The sequence below is a fragment of the Scyliorhinus canicula genome, chromosome 1, assembly GCF_902713615.1.
Source record: "Scyliorhinus canicula chromosome 1, sScyCan1.1, whole genome shotgun sequence".
NCBI classification, from domain to species: Eukaryota; Metazoa; Chordata; class Chondrichthyes; order Carcharhiniformes; family Scyliorhinidae; genus Scyliorhinus; species Scyliorhinus canicula.
Window position 1 is genome coordinate 269641967 of NC_052146.1, and position 24780 is coordinate 269666746.

The following is a 24780-nucleotide window of genomic DNA, read 5'->3' on the forward strand; positions in this document are numbered from 1 at the left end:
CTCCTTGCTCCCGCACCTCAGCCAATGTCTTTGACACTGCCACCTTCACCGGGGCACTCCTTCATCGCAGCCATCATCTCCTTTTGCAGCACCTCCATGTGCTGAGTGAACTGCCTCTCGAATTCTCCGGCCATCACCTCGGTCAGAGTTTCCACTGTGAGAGGAACGGTCCCATCCAGCCTCCGCCATCTTTCCTGTTGCTGGGCTCACCTGTTCACTCGATGGCAAAGTTTTGCTCGTCCCCTTCCTCCCAGTGGATTTCTTCGGAGTTTTCAACAACCCCACCTTCCTTATGCCTTCCTATATCAGCTTGTTGAAAAACTGCCCCTGAAACCGGGCATTAAAATCCAAAAACCGTTGGAGCAGAAGAAAATTGAGGGAGTGATTTACCGGCTGTGTTGCTTCTGGCGCAAATCTTACTATGTCGGGAAAATTTGGTGTGAGGCCAACAATTTGATCCCGGTGCAAAACTGTTTGTGACCTTTCCGGGCCCTTCCTGCCGGCTGAAACTGGATGTCGCCCAGAAGCTGATTTAAATGTATTTTAACGAGATTAAACTCTGATCTCACCCCTCCCGCAATCTTTCCGCCCACTAGCAGGATGTCAGCTGGGCGCCAATTACTATTGGTCATTACAAACGTGGACCAGCCACGATGGACTCTGAGAGGGAGAAAGGATCACCAGAGTTTCTCCTGAACCTCTTTGATCACCGGGACTTCTCCTGAGCCCCCGCCTCTTTAAGCCTCCAGTTTTTCTTTCTGCCTGGAGACTCTTTCTTTGCCCCTCTTTTTTAACTGGGAAATCTCTCTGCCCCTCTCTCTTTGGTACCTCAGCCTGACCCCTGTCTGGGAATTTCTTTGTGATATATCCCAGTCCCCTCTCTGGACAAAGGTGCTCCGTCCCTATCACATGATTGGGTTTTTGGCACCATTTCCCTTTTAGCACAAGCGCACTGGGCCCATGTCTTCAGCCTGAAGAACTTCAAATAGTGTACTATGCATGCACAGCGAGCTCCTGATCCAACTCCCACGGCCTGCCAGGAATGGATTTCCCAGCCCCTGCTCGCTGACTAGGTAAGTTTGTATTTTGTATCACACTATCATTGTTTTTCTCAAGGCTTGTGCGTCATATTTTCTGAGACTCTTAAAATATTACATGTAGTCAGTTCATTTCTTGTCTTGCTGCCTAGAACATACACTGTCTGCACTTGCAGATTATTATTCCTTTAACGTCACAGGTTCTAATCTCCCGAATATGTCTTCTTGGAAGAGTCCAGTGCTGAGAAATGTTTAATAAAGCTATTGGACAATGTGTTGGAATTTATACACCTTTAAATTTGCATTTTATGTTCGATATAAAATGTTGCCAGTCTAAATGTTGTTTTAATTTCTTGGTAAATGGCATAAATTATTTAATTGATATGAAGAACTAGGACTAAGTTGTTCCCTTAGTTTAACTTCAGCACCTGTCTTGTACAAATCTTTCTTTCTGTCTTTTTCAGATATTCTGAATGATGCTATTTTTGATGAGGACCACGATGAAATAGTTATTGTGAAAAATATCGATATGTTTTCACTTTGTGAGCATCATTTAGTTCCATTTTTTGGCAAGGTTAGTACATGATACGAAGTGTGTATGAACATAGAACATTACAGCGCAGTACAGGCCCTTCGGCCCTCGATGTTGCACCGACCTGTGAAACCACTCTGAAGCCCATCGACACTATTCCCTTATCGACCATATGCCTATCCAATGACCATTTGAATGCGTATAGTGTTGGCGAGTCCACTACTGTTGCAGGCAGGGCATTCCACGCCCTTACTACTCTCTGAGTAAAGAACCTACCTCTGACATCTGTCCTATATCTATCTCCCCTCAATTTAAAGCTATGTCCCCTCGTGCTGGACATCACCATCCGAGGAAAAAGGCTCTCAATGTCCACCCTATCTAATCCTCTGATCATCTTGTATGCCTCAATTAAGTCACCTCTTAACCTTCTTCTCTCTAACGAAAACAGCCTCAAGTCCCTCAGCCTTTCCTCGTAAGATCTTCCCTCCATACCAGGCAACATCCTGGTAAATCTCCTCTGCACCCTTTCCAATGCTTCCACATCCTTCCGATAATGCAGCGACCAGAACTGCACGCAATCAATATGTGTAAAGTAGTTCATAGTAAAGTGTTATTTAACACCACAGAAGGGAGGCATTTGACCCACTGCCCCAGTTTCCATTACAATTCCATTCTGCACTAAGGCAGACTTTCATCTGTTTCCATGGTGAGCAATTGCCAGCCAGGTCGCCAGTCTGTCCAGAGACGTATAACTTAAAGGACGCCATCCGCATCAAGCATGGTTGACCAGGGGTCTCTCCAGCTCTTACCACCAGGCATTGCCATGTTTGGAAGGATTTGCAGGTTGACACATTCAACCTGTTTGATCGCATTATGAACGTGCCTTCCTTGGTCATTAAGTCCTGCAGTGGGACTCAACCTCAGAGGAGCTTCTGACTCAGAGGGAGGGACACTACCCACTGCACCACGAGATTTCTCTGCCACAGCTTAGCTCTCTGAAAGAGATACCTACACATCCCACTTGCCTGCCTTAACTGCCAAGTAGTTGGGTGTCAGTGTGTGTGTGTGGAGGGATAATTTGTCAAAAAGTGAAGGTGTTTTCAAGAAGCCAGCATTTAACTGGAGCATCTTTGTGAATATGTGGAAACCCCTGGAGGACAGGCAGGTCTGCAATTAATTGGCTAAAAGACAATCAACTGCACCTTTTAACCATGGATTCTGAAAGCCAATGGGGCGGATTCTCTCAGCCCGCGCCGGGTCGGAGAAGCCCGGGGTGCCACGTGAATCCCGCCATGCCGCTTCGACGCCGGAACGCAATTCTACGAAGCTGAAAAAAAAGGGCGCGCGTGGCGGATCATGGCAAGCGGTCGTTGTGGCAATTCTCCGTTGGGCCAGCAATCCTCCGGGCCGGATAGGCCGAAGTCCCGCCGGCATGACCGGATGTCATGATGCCGCCATTGTAATATGTTCTAAAAAAGCGTCAACCAGTCGTGCTGGCTGATGCTGTGGGAGGAGGTGGTTGACGGCGTTGGGGGTGGGGACCCCTGGAGGGGAAGCGACAAGGCCGTGGTTGAGGGCGGTGTGAGGGAGCCCCCCCGGGGGTTGGGGGGGTGGGGTCTTCCCACACATACGCTGCCGGGTGGGTGGTTGGCAAAGGAGCGGTGGGGGAGACAAAGGCTGTGGGCGGCCACGGCCCGCCATGACAGGGCGGATCCAACGGCCCAGACGCCATGATGGCGGACACGCGGATATCCACCCAACCCGTCATGGCTCAGGCATCTTGGCTGTCCTCACTTGTGCCAGAACCCCCATGCCCCCCCAGCTGGCGGCACCCACCAGCGAGAAGGTCCAGTGGAGCACACATGGCAGCTCCCGGTGAGGTCAGTGCCACCAGACGGTGTCCCTGGCAGGGGGAACGGCTAACAGGTCTCAGGGCACCGAGGGGGCGTGTTGGGGCACGTGCTGGCAGTCGTGTCCAACCATGTAACCCATGGCACCTGGCTGTGGAGGCGGGGGTATGCCGATGATGAAACTTTGTCTATACCAACCCCCTGCAGATCGTACAATGTTTAGCCATTTTCCAGCGTTGTTGGCTGTTGTGGTGGGGGCTGCTGCCCTGCATGAGTCCCAGAGGGAGCTGGAGCAGGGGCGTGACAGGGAGATGGCGGAGCCTGCTGTAGAGGAGCGGGCCGCAGTCAGGCACGTGCAAGCCACCCAGGCGGAAGGGTCACACGCCAGAGAGGCGCAAGAGGAGCACCACGCCGAGCGGCAGCCACAGCACAAGGATACCAAGGAGGAGGAGGATGGTATGCCACGGCCATTGAAGCGTGCGATGAGGCCTTGTGTCTACCGGCGCCGCATGTCCTTCGAGGACTTCTTGGACAGGGCATGCAGAAGGAGACTCTGGATGAGCCGGGAGACTGTCGGCCACATCTGCCACCTTATGGCATACCTGGCACCACGTGGGACTGGGGGTGGACATGCCCTCCCGGTGACCATCAAGGTGACTGTCACCCTCAACTTCTTCGCGACAGGGTCGTTCCAGTCACCAAGTGGGGACATGTCTGGCATCTCACAGCCATCGATGCACAGGTGCATCCGGGCCGTCAATGACTCCCTGTATGACATTGCGGACCAATACATACAGTTCCCTGTGGACCGCGCCCACGAGGATGCCCGCACATCGGGGTTCGTCGCTTTTGCTCGGATATCCATGGTCCAGGGTGCGATCGATGGAGTGCACATCACCATGCGGCCCACCTCGGATGAAAGGGTCATGTGCATGAACAGGAAGTGTACATACTCAATGAATGTGCAGGTGGTCTGTGACCACAAGATTACAATCATGCACATCTGCGCCAGGTACTCTGGCAGTGTGCATGACTCTTTTATATTGGCCCAATCGTTCATCCCTGGCATGTTCGAGGGACAGCCGCATCATTGTGGTCTGCTGGTCCTGCACAACGTAGCCCAGCAGAGGGCGATGTGCTGGAGGAGGAGGCAGGAGAGGATCAGGACAAAGCGCACTCCTCTCCAGATGAGAGATTGGTGAGGGGGGCGCCGATGCACGGGACAAGGGGGATGGACGGCAACAGAATGCCGCCCGACGCCTACCGGAACTCAATATTCCATCGCTGCACCCCGCTCCAACCCTGGCACCCAGTCCCCGTTGCACCCCCGCACACATCGGAGAGAGCACAGAGGCAGCATACATAGGTATGAAAGGCGTTTAATATCGGACGTCCTGTACATGTGCCCTAGCCCATTTAACTATTCTGTGCCCTGCACCCATGCCAACTTACTCAGTGTCTACCTTTCTGGCCTTACGGGCCTTCTTACAATGTCTAGGTGTTCCCCCAGACGGTATAGCAGAACTCGAGGCGGACTCCTGTAACCCCTACTCTGTGACTAGAGTCTCCTTTAGCAGCCGTTTCCTGGGGCGGCCCAGCCTGGATAGGCCCGGCAGCACCTCGGGTGATTGGGATGTTGTGGTGCCACCCTGTTCTGCCCATTGCCCGCCAGATGCACCAGGGACGGTAGGTGGGGGGGGGGGGGGTTCCCGAGGTGGCGTGGAGTTCCGGGACCTCCCATGCAGAGGGACCCGGAACGAGCCCCTGCACCTCCTCATCCCTCGGGGTGCCCGGTGGCGCCCGGGGCTCTCCATGGGACGGGGTTGTGAGCGGATCCAGCACCCGGGGCACCCCCATCACCTGGCGCTGCCAGTCCTGGAGGCCCATGCTGGTATCGACCAGGGGCTGAACGTTTGCAGCCATGGAGCTCAGGGAGTTGGCCATCCCTGTTTAGCTCTGTACAACTCCGGCAAGCACCAGGGCAATGGCGCTGATGCTCTCAGCGATGGCCTGCTGAGACCGGGCCAGGTTGTTGAGCGCCTCTGCGATGTTCAGCTGGCTCTGGCTCAGGTGCCTGTGAGAGGGCAGCCCTGTCCTGGGGCGCAGAGGCCTCATGCACAGATAGCCCCAGGCCTTGCAAACTCAGACCCATGCCCAACACCATCGCCACCATTGCCTCCACCGCGTACGCCACCCGTGCGTCGTTAGCCTGTGTAGCACTCATGACCGGCACCATTTCCTGCTCTTGGACGCGGATGCACTCCTCCACCTGTGTCTGCAGGTGCTGGAAACCGGCCGTCACCCCCTTCAATAATCCCTGGGTCCCTGACTTTATCGGGTCTGTGGGTGGCTGAGGGAATTCCAGGAACCTGGCACCCGTCTGGGTGTCAGCTGTTTGCTGGGGCTGGGCTGACCTCCGACCGTCAGGCCCCTCGGCTGCTCCTACCTCCACCTGCTGTACCGGAGCGGTTGTGTGGTGCACACCAGTTCGTGTCCCAGAAACCTCATCACTAAAATGGCCAACCGAGGTGAGAGTCTCTGTGGTGGCGGAGGGTCTGGGGGACAGTTGTGATGCAACCTCAGTGTCTGCATCAGACCTGTGGTCGGGGGTCCCCTGGGGTGCGGTGTCCTGTCTGTCCGTCTCCTCCGTGTTGGTGTCATGTTCTTTCATGTCTGTCTGTCCCCTGTGTGCTTGTGTCCTGTGTCATCGTGTCGTGTCCGTCTGTCCCGTGTGCTTGTTTACTGTGGCGTCTTGTCATGTCTGTCTGTCCCCTGTGTGCTTGTGTCCTGTGTCGTTGTGTCATGTCTGTCTGTCCCCGTGTGCTTGTGTCCTGTGTCATTGTGTCGTATCTGTCTGTCCCCTGTGTGCTTGTGTCCTGTGTCGTTGTGTCGTGTCCGTCTGTCCCCTGTGTGCTTGTGTCCTGTGTCATCATTTTTGATTTGATTTGATTTATTATTGTCACATGTGTTAGTATACAGTGAAAATTATTGTTTCTTGCATGCTGTACAAACTATGCATACCGTACATAGGGAAGGAAGGAGAGACTGCAGAATATAATGTTACAGTTACAGCAAGGTGTGGAGAAAAGATCAACTTAATACGAGGTAGGTCCATTCAAAGGTCTGATGGCAGCAGGGAAGAAACTGTTCTTGAGTCAGTTGGTACGTGACCTCAAACTTTGGTATCTTTTTCCTGACGGAAGAAGGTGGAAGGCAGAATGTCCGGGGTGCGTGGGATCCTTAATTATGCTGGCTGCCTTTCTGAGGCAGCAGGAATTATAGATAGAGTCAATGGATGGGAGGCTGGTTTGCGTGATGGGCTGTGTTACATTCACGACCTTTTGTAGTTTCCTGCGGTCTTGGGCAGAGCAGGCTCCATACCAAGCTGTGATACAACCAGAAGGAATGCTTTCTATGGTGCATCTGTAGAAGTTGGTGAGGGTCGTAGCTGACATGCCAAAGTTCCTTAGTCTTCTGAGAAAGTAGTCATTGGTGAGCTTTCTTAACTATAGTGTTGGCATGGGGGGGACCAGCACAGCTTGTTGGTGATCTGTGTACCCAAAAAGCTCTCGACCCTTTCTACTTCGTTCCCATTGATATAGACAGGGGCATGTTCTCCACTACCTTTCCTGAAGTTGATGACAATCTCCTTCGTTTTGTTGACATTGAGGGAGAGATTATTGTCATCGCACCAGTTCATTAGATTCTCTATCTCATTCCTGTACTCTGTCTCGTCATTGTTTGAAATCCGACCCATGACGGTGGTGTCATCAGCAAATTTGAAATTTGAGTTGAAGGAGAATTTGGCTACACAGTCATAGGTGTATATGGAGTATAGTAGGGGGCTAAGGATACAGCCTTGTGGGGCACCGGTGTTGAGGATGATCGTGGAGGAGGTATTGTTGCCTATCTTTAATGATTGTGGCCTGTGGGTTAGAAAGTTCAGGATCCAGTCGCAGAGGGAGGAGCCGAGGCCAAGGCCACAGAGTTTGGAGATGAGTTTTGTAGGAATGATGGTGTTGAAGGCTGAGCTATAGTCGATAAATAGGAGTCTGACATAGGTGCCTTTGTTATCTAGGTGTTCCAGGGTAGAGTGCAGGGCCGTGGAGATGGCGTCTGCTGTGGACCTGTTGCAGTGGTAGGCTAACTGTAGTGGATCAAGGCAATCTGGGAGACTGGAATTGATTCGATGCCATGACTAACCTTTCGAAGCACTTCATGATGATGGATGTCAGAACCACTGGACGATAGTCATTAAGGCACGCTGCTTGGCTTTATTTTGGTACAGGGGTGATGGTCGTCTTCTTGAAGCAGATAGGGACCTCAGATTGTTGTAAAGAGGTTGAAGATGTCTGCGAATACCCCCGCCAGCTGAACCGCGCAAGACCTGAGTGCCCATCCGGGTCAGTGGCTTTCTGAGGGTTGACCTTCAAGAAGGCTCCTCTGACGTCTGCAATGGTGATCTCAGATACAAGTTCATCCCCAGCTTCTGGGGTGGAGGGCTCGCTCTTGCTGACCTCTTGTTCAATGTGTGCATAGAATGCATTGAGCTCATCAGGGAGGGGAGCATTGGTGCCGACGATTTTACATGCCTTCATCTTGTAACCCGTTACGTCTCGCAGACCTTGCCATCGACAGCAGGGATCCGTGTGGCTAGCCTGGGACTCGAGCTTGGTCCGGTACTGTCTTTTGGCATCTTTGATGGATTTCTTTAGATCATAGGATGGAGGGGTTCTACAATTAATGGGCGTTATTCATTATGCACTTTCGAAAATTGGATCACATCGAACATTAGGGGGGGTTGGGGGGAGGGGGACTGTATGTGTTAATGGTGACTATGTGTGATTCCAGATTCCTTTTTGGCATTTGTTTATGTTAACATGCTAATGTCTGGGGTTTGGTCAGAGAATGGGATCGTTATTATTGACATTACATTTGTTACTGATTATTGATCATTGTTGGGTGTAAATTTGGGAGAAAATGTGAAAAAGGAGGAGAATAAAAAAAGTTTTTAAAAAAAGAATGTAAATCCTCCATAATCAACAACCAATGTACCAGAATTCAGACACTTAATCGATGTTCTCCACCTGTATATTCTTAATCTTAATACAATGAGCATTCCATTAACAGATTCCTCTCTTTATAACATAAACAATATTTTGAAACATTCTGGGCGCAATTCTCCGCACTCACGACGGTGCGGAGAATAGCGTGGCTCGTAAAATTTTACGGCCACGCTGTTCCGACGCCCTCCCGCTATTCTCCCCCCCCCCCCCCCCCCCACGCCCGACTCCCGATACGAATCGCTGCCGCTGTTTTTTTACGGCCAGCAGCGATTCTCAGCTGTCCGATGGGCCGAGTTCCCAGCCCTTTATGGCTGTTTTTACGAACGGCAAACACACCTGGTCCGGCCGTTCGTAAAAACGGCCGTAAAGTCCCGATTTTTAAAACCATGGCACCGATTGGCACGGCAGTACCACGTCCGTGCCAAGGGTGCCATGGGCCCGCGATCGGTGCCCACCGATCGCGGGCAGCGGGTCCGATTCCCGCGCACTCTTTGTCCCTCCGCCGCCCCGCTGTATCACTTCGCGGGGCGGCTGAGGGGCATCCCGGCCCGCGCATGCGCGGGTTTCGCGCAAATGCGCGATGACGTCATCCGCGCATGCGCGGGTTGGAGTCTTCCAATCTGCGCATGCGCGGCTGATGTCATATGACGCGTCAGCCGGCGCAAACTCTGGCAAGCGGGCTTAACGAAATTCGTTAAGTCCGCGATGCCGGAGTTTACGGCGGCGGCATGCTAGCCCCGACCGGGGACCAGAATCGGTTCCCGGTCGGGGAGGGGGGGGGGGCTGGCGTCAAACCCGCCCGGATTTGACGCCAGCCTTACGATTTCTCCCTGTGTGGGAGAATCGCGCCCTCTGTGTCCCTCTTCAAGGACCTCCAGTAATTTCTTTGCACAAAAAAACGTCGACCATGCTGCCCGTCTACACTAAAAACTTCTACACTTCCGGGGTCCGTATCCTCTATTCCCATCCTATTCATGTATTTGTAAAGATGTCCCTGAAAGGTCACTATCTTCCCTGCTTCCATCACCTCCTCCGGTAGTGAGTACAGGCATCCACTACCCTCTGTGTAAAAAACACTTGCCTCGTACATCTCTAAACCTTGCCCCTCGCACCTTAAACCTACGCCCTTTAGTAATTGACCCCTCTACCCTGGGGAAAAGTCTCTGACTATCCACTCTTTCTATGCCCCTCATAAATTTGTAGACCTCTATCAGCTTGCCCCGCAACGTACTTCGTTCCAGTGAGAACAAACCAAGTTTATTCAACCTCTCCTCATCGCTAATGCCCTCCATACCAGGCAACATCTTGGTAAATCTCTTCTGCACCCTCTCTAAAGCCTCCACATCCTTCTGGTAGTGTGGCGACCAGAGTTGAACACTATACTCCAAATGTGGCCTAACTAAGGTTCTATACAGCTGCAACATGATTTGCTAATTCTTATACTCAATGCCTGGCCAATGAAGGCAAGCATGCCGTATGCTTTCTTGACTACCTTCTCCACCTGTGTTGCCCCTTTCAGTGACCTGTGGACCTGTACACCTATATCTCTCTGACTGCCAATACTCTTGAGGGTTCTACCATTCACTGTATATTCCCTACCTGTATTAGACCTTCCAAAATCCATTACCTCACATTTGTCCCAGATTAAACTCCATCTGCCATCTCTCCGCCCAAGTTTGCAAACAATCTAAGTCCTGCTGTATCCTTTGACATTCCTCATCGCTATCCGCAATTCCACCAACCTTTGTGTGTTCCGCAAATTTACTAATCAGACCAAATTACATTTTCCTCCAAATAATTTATATATACTATGAACAGCAAAGGTCCCAGCATCGATCCTTGTGGAACACCACTAGTCATAGCCCTACAATCAGAAAAGCATCCTTCCATTGCTACCCTCTGCCTTCTATGACCTAGCCAGTTGTGTATCCATCTTGCCAGCTACCCTCTGATTCCCGTGTGACTTCACCTTTTGTTCCAGTCTGCCATGAGGGACCTTGTCAAAGGCCTTAGTGAAGTCCATATAGACAACATTCACTGCCCTACCTGCATCAATCATCTTTGTGACCTCCTCAAAAAACTCTATCAAGTTAGTGAGACATGACCTCCTCTTCACAAAACCGTGCTGCCTCTCGCTAATACGTCCACTTGCTTCCAAATGGGAGTAGATCCTGACTCGAAGAATTCTCTCCAGTAATTACCCTACCACTGACGTAAGGCTCACCGGCCTGTAATTCCCTGGATTAGCCTTGCTACCCTTCTTATACAAAGGAACGACATTGGCTATTCTCCAGTCCTCCGGGACATCACCTGAAGACAGTGAGGATCCAAAGTTTCTGTCAAGGCCGGAATTTCTATCGATTTCTGTTGGTGGAATGACACCCATTAGAGGCTGTGGACCCATCCAGGCCACAGATGAATGATTAAATGTCCCCCTCCTGCCATCGAACAGTTGTGGGGGGGGGGGGGGGGGGGGCAGCTCAAGATTTTTCCCAACATTTGAACATCGTACAATATATAGGGGGATGGGGACCGGTGGAGTAATGCAGTGTTTTTCAAACTTTTTTGCCCGCGACACATTGTAACCAACCGGCCAATTTTCGCAATTCACAGCAACCGACCCTCGCGACCCACGTCGCCCAAACTTCACGACCCATCATTTTCACTTACCTTTAATGTGACAGGTGAGCCTGCTTGGTCCTCACAATCTCACTTGCTTTCTGATTCAATGTTACATTTCTGCTAAGGACTTCAGCTTATGATTTAAGTTCTCACTGCCTCCGTTGAAAGAAATCGAGGTTTTTTGTCAAACTCGCCATGCATAGTCTTCACATGCCTTTGAACTTTTGTGGGTTTTACATTTTCTTTTACCAGTTCTTCCCTGCATATAACACACATGAGCTTTACATCATAATTTGCATTGGCAAATTAATAAACCCATACCGCAAGAAATCGTATTTATACTGCTGAGTTCCTGATTTCAGCTTCTGCATGGATTGTTCATCAGAGGCTCTGGAGCTTACACCAGCATTGCAGGTAGCTTCAAAATAAAGGAATCTCTCTCGCGCCCAGAGCTTAGACGTCAGCGTACTGGGCGCGTGACCTGCTCTCTGCCGCTACATCCGGAGAGAAAATTCCATCCATACTACCAATGTGGGATTCCCCAGCCTCCCAACCGTGTGCTTCTCAGCTGCGGGAGCCAGTATGCCATTTGCTAGCAGCAAAATGCTCTGTTTCGCAGCTGTCAATGGGAATTCCATTGAAATCATCTCACGTTGCCGGGAAACTCATGGGTGGGGGTAGGTGCGCCGGTGGGACCAGTGAGTCCCATTGCCAGCAAACTGCGGGAGAATTCCAGCCCACATCCTATGACTGCGACTTCTGGTCAATCAGCAGAAACTGAGATTGCTGAAGAACCCCTTGCTGCTACTAGCCTTCCTTCTGCAAAAGAGGCTCTAATACCTTCCAGGGTAGAGACTTTTGAATATCTGGAGAGTACCTCAAAGGTCAAGAGCAACCAAATCTCTGAAGTGAATAGGCAACCACTGCGGAATTGACGCCGACCAGATCATCTTTCTTATGAACTATTATTATGGTGTAATGATTCATTGTCTGTCCTTGTATGTATGTTTTGATGATTATGCAAATGTGCGATGGTTAATTGTTGCAATGGGGCCTCAGCTGTCCGGCCTACGTGTGAATTCAGACCCACAGCCATGTGGTTGACTTTTAACTGTCAAATGACTGAGCAAGCCACTAATTTCAAGGGAAATTGGGGACGTGGTAACAAATCCTGGCCTTGCCAGCGACACCTACATCCCATGGAAAAAGAATAAATACATTATTACAAATGAATCCCAATAGGCACAGGGGTAAAAAAAATGAGGTGCAGAAATACACTTAAAATAGCTGGCCTTTTTGGGAACATCTGGCCATCAGTCCACTAAAATTATAATTCATGACCTGCAGCACACATTGGTTGCTACAGCAACACCAATACCTTTACTACAGGAGCCTGATCATTCAGTGGCAACTTTTACCAGCTATTCCAGCATTATGTTTTGCATTCAGCAGGCGTTTCTTCATTTCGGGCGCAATTGTTCGGCTACGGTGTGCTGGAAAAGCATCTCGCTGCGGTGCAGCGTGGCCGGTGAAAGCCGGGAGCCCACTCCCAGGATCCACCCAGCAACACCTCGCGAGATTCAACGCAATCTCATGAGATGTTGCAAGGAGAATCCCGCCCACAATGGGCGGAGTCACTTCTTAGCAGTCAGCCATACTCTAATGTGCAGATTCCCGAGGTACCTGAGGCTTTGGGATTCAATCCCTTCGCCCCGGGGACCTCAGGCAGGCAGCGTTTGGTACTGGTCCCCACAAACGAGGACCAGACGGAATGGCACTCCTGGAGGTTTCCAAGAGGATCGGTGGCCACCAGCGTCATGCCCTTTGGGCAGGGTGGTGCCCGGGGGACCCTCCCATGTTGCGTTCGAGCTGGGGGGAGGTTGGGTATTTCTTTGTGGGCCTTGGAAATTCTCCTGCTACAACGGGGGAGTTTTAAAAATGGCGTTCTCTTGCTACAATGGGGAGTTCCTGCCAGCTGAGCCATGTGCGGCCTCGTCCGTGCATTCTCCATTTAGGCCCCTTATTCAAAGGGAGTAACATTGAATAGCCATGTGTTTCTCGGCACTACGAGTGCTGGGAAACACGTGGCTAAATACGCTCGCTCGAGAACTTTGTTCTCTTTTGGGAAGATTGCGTCCTTCCAACAAATCCAAGTTTTTACAGACCTGATGCTATCCCATATGGGAAGTGTACTCTATGTCAGCTGAGGACAAAGTTATTTTTATTCTTACCTTATTTATTTCTCATTGCAGGTACACATAGGTTACCTACCGAATAAAAAGGTAGTTGGACTAAGCAAACTAGCAAGGTGGGTAAAGTGCCAAACATTTTCTTTTACATTTGATGATAAGATAAGGTATTTCATAACAGATGCAAATTTAGTTCAGTTAAGGGGCAGTTTATGGCTATCAATATGGGAATATTAAGATTACAAATGGTGCTATTTAAAGTAAAATTGTTGGGATGGTATCAGTTTCAGACCATGTCTGTTAAAGGCTTTGTAGTCTTCTGTATGGTATGTTAACAGCAAGCCTTGACTGGACCCGTCACTGGTGGGGATGGAAAATTTGATGACCTAGCAAACTGACCATTGACTTTTGGCAGGAATTTCCAGTCCTGCTCACAAGTAACTATATACAACTATACTAAAGGGTACAGGTATGGAGCTATCTCCATCCCAGGTCTTGTCATGTATCTGGCCAACAGCACATTGACTCTAGGTCATGTGACTTCTTACATCACTGAAAGCAGTAACGTACTGAGACCCACACTAACCCTATATGAACCAGACACTTCTATTACCACCCCCACCCTCAAGCCCTTAGCCCATGGGCTTCATAGAATCATAGAATTTACAGTGCAGAAGGAGGCCATTTGGCGCATCGAGTCTGGACCGGCTCTTGGAAAGAGCACCCCACCCAACCACATACCTCCACCCTATCCCCATAACCTAGTAACCCTACTCAACACTATGGGTAATATTGGACACTAAGGGCAATTTAGCATGGCCAGTCCACCTAACCTGCACATCTCTGGACTCTGGGAGGAAACCGGAGCACCCGGAGGAAACCCACGCAGACACGGTGAGAACGTGCAGAATCCACACAGACAGTGACCCAAGCCGGGAATCAAACCTGGGACCCTGGAGCTGTGAAGCAATTGTGCTAACCACTATGTACCGTGCTGCCCAAGGTTTGGTTGACTTCAAGTCTTACATTGTTACTTGTCTTATGCAATTACCTTAGTCTTACAACTTCCATGCTATTCTAACATTATTGCTGTTTTCGTACGAGCATCAACAACATTCTGCCAACCCCGTCTCTCCACTTAAAGTTCTTGAGGTTTGAGATTCAGGTGGTCTGGAGGCCTTGTACCACATCTCATTTGGCAATCAGTCGGGAGAGGGGAAGGCTGTGTTGATTCTGATTCTTGTTGTTGGCTTGGAGGTGGAGGTTGGACTGACATTTGGGTACATTTTCATTCTTTTCCTCCCATTGCTTTATGTTGAGCCATGCCTGCTCAGTCTGGCTGTTAGCCGATGCATGGTTTCTGTTCCTCTTGACTGTGTTTTGCGGGATGGATGAAGATGGTATTCTTCTCCTTGGCGGTGCTTTTCCTTTTTCTTTGTGGACAATCTGGAAGTCTCTGAGTCAAAGGACAAGCTTTCCTGGGGTGAGCAGAAGGCTGAGTGGTATGTCCGCCTGTGTTTTGTTGTCAATGGTGACAGACTTCAGCCAAGTTCCATCATCCCTTATGGTTATAGAATCAAAGAATTTACAGCGCAGAATGAGGCCATTCAGCCCATCGAGTCTGCGCCGGCTCTTGGAATGAGCAGCCCACTTAAGCCCATGCCTCCACCCTCCACTGCAACGCAGTGACCTAACCTAACCTTTTTGGACACTAAGAGGCGATTTAGCATGACCAATCCACCTAACCTGCACATCTTTGGACTGTGGGAGGAAACCGGAGCACCCGGAGGAAACCCACGCAGACACGGGGAGAACGTGCAGACTCCTCACAGACAGTCACCCAAGCCGGGAATCGAACCTGGGACCCTGGAGCTGTGAAGCATCAGTGATTACCACTGTGCTACCCTGCTGGTAATGTCATGCTGACTGGAAGTTGCAGTGTGCGCATGGCAGTTGATGTGCTGTGATATACTGTCGTAGTCAGAGGTAGAATCTTCTCGGAATGCTGAGCCATTTCTGGTACTACTCTCACCAGAGGTTGCCAATTTTGGGCAGTAGGTTGATCAGACTGTTGGAAACGTGCCTGGACCTGGAATGATAATGGGCAAACCAGCTCCACAAAGAGAGAAGAGAGATTGAAGACGAAACCCAATCTGAATACGCATTAGTTTTTGAGTACTCAGGGTCGTGCTGTTGTGGCTGGCTTTACATCCTCCACTGTTTTTTATGCAATCATTATTGTCACAAGTAGGTTTACATTTACACTGCGATGAAGTTACTGTGAAAAGCCCGAGTCGCCACATTCTGGGGCCTGTTGGGTACACAGAGGGAGAATTCAGAATGTCAAATTACCTAACAGCACATCTTTTGGGACTTGTGGGAAGAAACCGGAGCACCCGGAGGAAACCCACGCAGACACAGGGAGAACGTGCAGACGCTACACAGTGACCAAGCCAGGAATCGAACTGGGACCCTGGCGCTGTGCAGCCACAGTGCTAACCACTGTGCTACTGTGGACCCAGGACTTCACAGGCATCCCTACTCAGGAGAGAAAGGGTGGTCACAGATGATGTATATCAGCTCAAAGATCTGTTTGCGGCCATACCTCAGTGATTTGAGGATCGAGACCTGTATTGGGCTCCCCCTGTGCTGTAAATTGGAGTGCCCATTGTTTGAAGCCAGAGACCTTTCAGTCATGGTTCCTTGTCTGACAGGACTGCAGCGCTGATACCCTGATCATCTAATTTAAAATTTGTTAGATGACCAGGATGTCAAAAATGAAGAATTGCATTTCACACAAGAAGCATGGCTATGTGGCATCTGGGTTTTTGGTCTCAACCTCATGCATGACTGTAGGGCTATCTGTGCAGTGCTGGAGTTTTGACTTGCATAATTTACCAAAGTGTCCCCTTCTAGTGTAGTGGAAGCATTGGGCTACCCTGGCAGGATTCTGATCTCCCCTGTGAGGGTGCTTCACACCACAACGCTGGGCTGGGCAGTTCAATAATTGCTTTCCGATTATCCCTACGTCTCTGTGCCCTGTCAAGTTAGAATGAGGATTGGCCTCTGCCACATGTTGTTGTATTTTCTCCCCTTAGGATAGGCCTGAGATACTCACGGAGCTCAGACAGTCTAACTATCTGGAATGCCTTGTCTGGGTAAGATTATCTTCAGCCTGTACGAGGTCAGAGAGTGAATCAGCTGTAAAACCCACCATGGTTCTGGTGTGGATGAGCTCAGCCTTTACCACGGTAGCATGGTGGTTAGCATCAATGCTTCACAGCTCCAGGGTCCCAGGTTCGATTCCCGGCTGGGTCACTGTCTGTGTGGAGTCTGCACGTCCTCCCTGTGTGTGCGTGGGTTTCCTCCGGGTGCTCCGGTTTCCTCCCACAGTCCAAAGATGTGCGGGTTAGGTGGATTGGCCATGCTAAATTGCCCGTAGTGTAAGGTTAATGGGGGGATTGTTGGGTTACGGGTATACGGGTTACGTGGGTTTAAATAGGGTGATCATTGCTCGGCACAACATCGAGGGCCGAAGGGCCTGTTCTGTGCTGTACTGTTCTATTAAGTCTCTATATTCCTATTCCTTTGCCATCTTGTAGTGATCATTTATAAAGATTTGTCAGGTTCCCCAGGCTCTCTCATTGAATTTAGCTCTTTCCAATAATTTGTTGGATCTCAAGCTGAAATAAATGTCAAAGGATTTTAAAACCTCCTCAAATTTGACTGATGACTCATCAATATCTTGTTGTGTAATTATCTCATCTGCAATTGGCCCACTTAAGTAAATATGTGTGCTTACTTGTTGCTGCTTCTGATTTTTCATTTACATCCTGATGCGACCATCAATTCATTCAAAGACACGAGTGAAGTAAACTATGGCTTTAATCGGCTTATAATTGAGCCTGCCTGCGACTAAACTGAACTGAGGGCGGACTCGTAGGACCGCAGCACTTATACTTCCTGCTGGGGGCAGAGCCAAGGACGGGGCCCTGTACATGCTCCTCATCTCCCCCTGTGGGCAGAGCCGCGCAACGGCTTACAGATGGAGCCCACAGGGACACAGTAATGCACAGTGTGAATTTATAGTGGTTACACATTCACCACACATCCAAAGCAATGCTGTATCTTAAAAATCCTTTCCTCCAAAATACTTCATTTTTGTTGCTGGTGTGGGCCATTGGGTGAGTCCCAGTAAAGTTGGAAGTGTGGAATTGTGATCGATGTTGAAGATTTTGAAAGCGTGGGTACAGCTTTAAAGAACTTGTTTCTAAGATGTATCACCATTCATTGCAGCACTTCGGAAAGAGGGAATTTTCAACAAAGGCTGTATGGGTCGGCTGGCTGCCAACTTGATTTAATCAGCGATGTAGTAACAAAGTGTTTAAAAGAAGCGCAGGTTTGCTGTTTAAGAGGAATCGGATGGACGTAAGGCTCCCAATAGTTGAGCAAATTAATTATTGATTTGATTTTTCTCTGCTCAACTCTGAGGCCACACACTGAGGCTTAGAGTTGGGGTTTTGTTTAAATGATGCTTCTGACTGAATTCGTAAAAGGGGCTTCTCAGGACTGGCTACAGCCTGGAAGTGAAAAGAATGTAGCTGACCCTTGCAGGCTCTGAACTCTGCATGCCAGAGATGGATTTCCAAGGGAAATTGTATGGAGTCTTCTGCTGCAGTAAAACTTGTCTTTTAGCTTCCAGCCTCATGCACCTTCCTAAGCATAAATAGCCTGGCCAGACAGCCTTAACAGTGATGCCAGTCCAGTTTTTAGGAGTGTCAGGAGTTATTGCTCTCTCTGATGTTCCTTTCATTCCTGTGGGAAGAAATTGCTTTCTGCCTACAATGAAATAGCTGGGATCACCAACGGAAACGGAGGGATCTCCTACCACCCTGGTACTATCAATTGATGGTCTAAGAAGCTGTATCATTGTGCTATGAGACAAAATCATATTGTTGTTGATATATGACAGTCGGCCTATTTTCTAAGCTTTTGCAAAGCAAGCTGCAGACTACTTCACATGTTACCCAGTGCAACACAAATCACAAGCCAAACATATTTTTTGCTGAGTGAACAACCTTGTTGGGGGTCAATAAATTCCAGAAACTAAAAGCAGATAATCACAGTCAACTGGTAAAGTACTTTATACAGATCAGAGTTTTACTAATAAGCCTCTTCAAGTTTACAGTGAAGTTCTGACATTGAGGTCAGTCAACCTTTTGAAAGGTCCGCTTTATTAAGTTTGCCTAGTGACTGGCTGGTCCAGATTGTGCCAGTCAGTAAGAGTTTACTGTCAGCACTGAATGGAAAATATCACACGGCCACAGACCTTTGAGAGTACTGCATCTAAAAGGACTGCTTACTTTTTTTTCCCCAATCTGGAGAAGATTGATGAAGAATGCACAGCAACACCTTTTTAAAAAGTTGTTTTGGAGGCACTTCTTCAGGATGTTCTGTAAGAGTTACCCTTTCTGGGAGTTGGGACACACTTTGCTTTGGAGTTCCATTTACCCTCCTTGGTACAAAGTGATGCACTATTAATTACGACGAGACAAAAGTAGAGATGTGTAGCCTTCTGCAGCTGCTGCTGAAATGGCTGCAGCTCGGTGAGCACACACATTTATACTCCGCCTACTGGGCAGAGCCAGCAGGTAGGGATCGACCCCCGTACCTGTAGTACAGGTGCCTTACCGTATTGTATCCCATGTATGTGATATATACAACAGTGGTGACTACCACATTCACCCCCTGTTAAAAAAAAGTTCAGCAGGGGTGGTGGAAAAAATATTTACATGCATTTTAAGGTTAACATTTTGGGGAAAGTTCAAAAATTCAGCCGATCGGGTGCCTTGATGCTCCTTTGTGAGCACCGCAGTCCCGGTGGCGATGCAGGCGTCGGCTCGGTCGCCGGTGACTCCGGGAGCGTGTAGACCTCATCTTCATCCCCGGGTGGGACCAAGGGAAGGACGGATAGTCCTGGAGCGGGGGCTGTGGTGAGGTGCGCTGGGTGGAGGAAGGGTGGCGGGGGGTGTGGGGACCCAGCTGGCGCCAAGTCCCTGAGAGAGACTGTGTCTTGGCGGCCGTCGGGGTACGTCACGTCGGCGTACTGCAGGTTTGCATGGAGTAGCTGTACCCTCTCGACCAATGGGTCCGCCTTGTGGAGCCGCACGTGCTTTCGGAGGAGAACGGGTCCTGGAGCTGCCAGCCACGTTGGGAGCGAAACCCCGGAGGTGGACTTCCTGGGGAAGACAAGGGGGGGGGGGGGGGGGGGGGGGGGTGCATTAATCGCAGTGCAAAGCAGCAATCAGATGGAGTGAAGGGCGTCGGGGAGGACCTCCTGCCTGCGGGAGACCGGGAGTTTTTGGACCGTAGGGCCAGATGGATGGCCTTCCAGGCCGTCCCATTCTCCGCTCCACCTGCCCGTTTCCTCAGGGGTTGTAGCTGGTCGTCCTGCTCGAGGCAATGCCCTTACTGAGCAGGTACTGACGCAGCTCATCACTCATAAGGGAGGATCCCCGGTCGCTGTCGATGTAGACAGGGAAACCGAACAGGGTGAAGATGGTGTTGAGGGCTTTGAAGACTGTGGCAGACGTCATATCGGGGCATGGGACAGCGAAGGGGAATCTGGAGTATTCGTCGACCACGTTAAGGAAGTACATGTTTCAGTCGGTGGAGGGGAGGAGCCCTTTGAAATCCACGCTGACGCGTTCAAAGGTGCGGGAGGCCTTCACTAGATGCGCGCGGTCTGGCCGGTAGAAATGCGGTTCGCACTCCACGCAGACTTGGCAGTCTCTGGTGATAGTCCTGATCTCCTCAATGGAGTAGGGCAGATTGCAGGCCTTTATGAAGTGAAAGAACCGGGTTACCCCTGGGTGACAGAGAGCGTCGAGCAGGGTCTGGAGTCGGTCCACTTGTGCGCTGGCACATGTACCTCCGGATAGGGCATCGGGGAGACTCGTTGAGCTTACTGGGGCGATACATAATCTCGTAATTGTAGGTGGAGAGCACGATCCTCCGCCTCAAGAATTTATCATTTTTGATCTTGCCCCGCTGTGTGTTATTGAACATGAAGGCAACCGACCGTTGGTCAGTGAGGAGCGTGAATCTCCTGCCGGCCAGGTAATGCCTCCAATGCCGCACAGCTTCTATGACCTTGGGTCTCCTTCTCGACGGAGGAGTGACGAATTTCGGAGGCATGGAGGGTGCGGGAAAACAATGCCACGGGCCTGCCTGCCTGATTGAGGGTGGCGGCCAGAGCGACGTCTGATGCATCGCTCTCGACTTGGAAGGGGTCGTCTCGTCGACAGCGTGCATCGCGGCCTTGGCGATGTCGGCCTTGATACGGTTGAAGGCCTGGTGAGCCTCGGCCATCAGGGGGAAAGTGGTGGAGTGAATGTGTGGGCGGGCCCTGTCCGCATAGTTAGGGACCCATTGGCCATAATACGAAAAGAACCCCAGGCATCGTTTGAGGCCTTGGGGGAGTTCCATGAGGGGGCGCATCCGATCGGGGTCGGGCCCTAGAACTCCATTTTGTACCACATAGCCAAGGATGGCTAAGCGGTTGGTGCTGAACACGCACTTCTCCTTGCTGTATGTAAGGTTGAGGAGTTTGGCGGTGTGGAGGAATTTGGAAAGGTTAGCGTCGTGGTCCTGCTGGTCGGGGCTGCAAATGGTGACGTTATCCAGGTACGGGAAGGTGGCCCGCAGTCCGTACCGGTCGACCATTCGGTCCATCTCCCGTTGGAAGACCGAGACCCCATTAGTGACGCCGAAGGGAACCCTAAGGAAGTGGTAAAGGCGGCCATCCGCTTCAAACTGCAGTGTACGGGCGGTCCGCCTTGCGAATGGAGAGCTGGTGGTAGGTAGATTGCAGGTCCACTGTCGGGAAGACCCGGTACTGTGCAATCTGATTGGCCATATCAGATATGCGTGGGAGGGGGTACGCGTCAAGCTGTGTGTACCGATTGATGGTCTGACTGTAGTCAACGACTAATCTGTGTTTCTCCCCAGTTTTCACAACTACCACTTGGGCTCTCCAGGGGCTGTTGCTGGCCTCGATGATGCCTTCCCGCAGTAGCCGCTGGACCTCAGACCTGATGAAGGTCCTGTCCTGGGCACTGTACCGTCTGCTCCTGGTGGCGATGGGTTTGCAATCCGGGGTGAGGTTTGCAAACAGAGAAGGGGGGTCGACTTTAAGGGTCGTGAGACCGCATACAGTAAGGGGTGGTAGGGGCCCGCCGAATTTCAGAGTTAGACTTTGGAGGTTGCACTGGAAGTCCAGGCCGAGTAACAAGGCAGCGCAGAGGTTGGGGAGGACGTAGAGCCGGACGTCGCTGAGCTCTATGCCCTGGATGGTGAGGGTGGTGGTGCAGTACTCCCGGATCTCCATGGAGTGGGACCCGGAGGCCAGGGAGATTCGTTGTGTGATGGGGTGTACCATGAGGGAGCAGCGCCTTAGCATATTAGGGTGGATGAAGCTCTCTGTGCTCCCGGAGTCAAGAAGGCATGATGTCTTGTGCCCATCAACCTTTACCGTCGTCGACGCGGTTGCGAGGTTGTGCGGCCGGGACCGGTCGATCGTGATGGAGGCGAGCTGTAGCTGGTGTTGGACGGCGCCTGGCTGGTTGGGGGCGGCTGCAGGCGATGAGCGGCCAATGAGGCTCCCGACAAGCAGGGGTCCTGAGGCGGGGAAGATGGCGGCGCCCACGAGGCGCACGTGGCGGGCGATGTTAAAGATGGCGGCGTCCATGGGCAGCACGAGGCCTGAGGGGGGAAGCTGGCTGCGCCCACGGGCCGCGCGTGTCCTGAGGCAAGCAAGATGTCGGCACCCACGGGCCGCACGTGTTCTGAGGCGAGGAAGATAGCGGCGTCCACGGGCCGTACGTGTGTTGCGGGGACGAAAATGGCGGCCCCCACGGATCGCACATGGGGGGTGCAGGAACAATGGGCCTGGTTACAGCGGCGATCGACCGGGCCTGGCACACCGCAGCAAAATGTCCTTTCTTCTCATAGGCCTTGCAGAGTGCCCTCCACGCCGGGCAGCGCTGCCGGGGGTGCTTTGTCTGCTCGCGGAAGTAGCACTTGGGTCCCCCGGGGTTGGCTGGCTGCCACGAGACGCAGGCTTGTGGTTGGCTGGGGGGGGTCGCTGGTGGGGTGAATGATGGGGCGGTCGCTGGTGGGGGTCCACGATGTCCAGGAGGGGAGCGCTGTGCGGTCGGGGGCATACGCTTATCCATTACGGGAGGCGACTGTTAGGTCGGGAGTTTCTTGGCTGCCGCGAGGTCGAGGGTAGCCCCTTCTAAGAGATGCTGGCGGATGTACGCCGACCCTATGCCCGTAACGAAAGCGTCCCTGATTAGGTGTTCGGAATGTTCAATGGCCGAAATGGCTGCAGCTTAGTGAGCACACACACTTATACTCCACCTACTAGGCGGAGCCAGCAGGCTGGGATCTACCCCCGTACCTGTAGTACAGGAGCCTTACCGTATTACATCTCATCTATGTGATATATACAACAGTGGTGGCTACCACACAAAGTGACAAGTGGACAGAGATCATGCTGTGCTCCAACAGCCGAAGGATGTGAGAACAGCCGAGCAGAAGGTTTTTAATAGTTGAATAATGTCTGTCATGGAAGAAAGTCAGTTATTTTTACAATACCAAGAATTTGGCCACATTACGCCGGTCACACAGAATTTGCTCTCACGCTGCTAAATATCACTGAGCATTCACAATGTTGTTCTTCCCATGCTTCGCTCATATACACACCCATATTTTGGCAGGGTATACTTTTCTGCTAATGCAAACAGGAATTGTCACATTGCCATTTTGAACACACAAAGCTGTGCCCCTGAGGGATTATTCTTTCATTGCACGTAACCAACCTGCTGCTGGAGGCTTGGATTTCATTCTTGATGTATTCTTCAAAATTCCAACATTTCATAGCTTCTTAGTTTGCAGAAAGCCATCTTGCTGCCATTGCCTCCACCCTGCCCATCTCCCACCCTCCCATGACCCCACCCCACCATCCCCACCCTTCACTCACCAATGATCTTGGGTCCCTCATTGATGCTGGGCCTCAGATGGGTGCAATGGCCGCAGCTACCGCTGCTTCCAGTGCCACTTGCTGCAAAGGAGGGGTGCCAGCCTCTGACTGGCCGTCAGCTCTTAGTGGGTGAGATTGCCACATCCCCGAGGTTGATAATCCCAGAGAAGACTCAGTGATGGCCACTTAAGTTCCTGATCCACACTTAATTCTGTGCGCCCTTCCCAACAGAGTTGACACAGAGCACTCTCCAGCTCTCCAACCAGACACCCCTGTTGCTTGGGTCAAATTCCACCCTCCATGTCACTAAGTGGAAAACACTGGCTAAAAGATACCCATGAAATGCTCTAATCATAGAACATTGAACATGCAGTGCAGAAGGAGGCCATTCAGCCCATCGAGTCTGCACCGACCCACTTAAGCCCTCACTTCCACCCTATTCCCCCGAACCCAAAAACCCCTCCTAACCTTTTTGGACACTAAGGGCAATTTAGCATACATCCACCTAACCTGCACGTCTTTGGACTGTGGGAGGAAACCGGCGCGCCCGGATGAAACCCACGCAGACACGGGGAGAATGTGCAGACTCCGCACAGACAGAGACCCAGCAGGGAATCGAACGTGGGACCCTGGCACTGTGAAACCACAGTGCTAGCCTTTGTAAGGAATTAAATTTGGCAATAGTTTATTTTGGCTGCCTCCAAAGAGTTTTCTTATCAGGGTGCATAATAAAGTATTGGCAGATTAAGAAATTGGCATTAGGTATAAATAGAGTTTGATGTTGCTTAAAGCGCCATTGCATTGTGCCATCTATAGTGGAAAAATATTTCATTGGAAGATAAGACGATTGTGAAGATGCCTGCCAATATGCTTTTTACTGACAGATATTTCCATGCTGTGTCTACAGCTTGCAGCATGGACTGCGACTTCATAATACAACTGTTGTTACATCTCGAATACCATCTGCAAAGTGTCATGAAGTTTTTAATGCCCTATTGCACATTGAGCTGAATTCCATTCAGCTCCAAATAGTCAATCAATGTGGGAGTCAGAGTGGGAGAGGTAACTTGGGCTTACATGAGGCAAGGAGATATGAATGTTGCTTTGAATTTTGCTTGAGGCTGCACCCGCTACACAGGGATCAAATGCCAAGAGGGCAATGCTCCTTGCCCTGCATGCAGGTGAATCTAGCCTGTTAAGAACTTTCCAGGTTTCACTCGCATGCACAAGTAACAGTGGGATCTCTGAATGGCATACTCTGCCCGCCAATTGTCATTTTCCTCCTCCTATTCCTCCAATGTTGATGAGCAGTCAATCTCTAGCATCAGGTCCATTTCCCTCTGTAATGCCAGGTTGTGCTGAGTGCAACATATCACCACTGTGCCTGATACACTGATACAAGAATGTTCAATGTTCCGGAACAGCATTTTAAGCAAAGC

At 50.8% G+C, this 24780-nt stretch overlaps 1 protein-coding gene across 1 annotated transcript in view; it reads left to right on the top strand.

Annotated features, from left to right (window-relative positions):
* gch2 (GTP cyclohydrolase 2) overlaps positions 1 to 24780 on the top strand; it is a 54372-nt gene that overhangs the window by 17477 nt on the left and 12115 nt on the right. Inside the window, exons 2-3 of the mRNA XM_038813110.1 lie at positions 1502 to 1611; positions 13360 to 13415. Of these exons, the coding sequence (XP_038669038.1) occupies positions 1502 to 1611; positions 13360 to 13415 (166 nt within the window). The remainder of the gene's footprint in view (positions 1 to 1501; positions 1612 to 13359; positions 13416 to 24780) is intronic.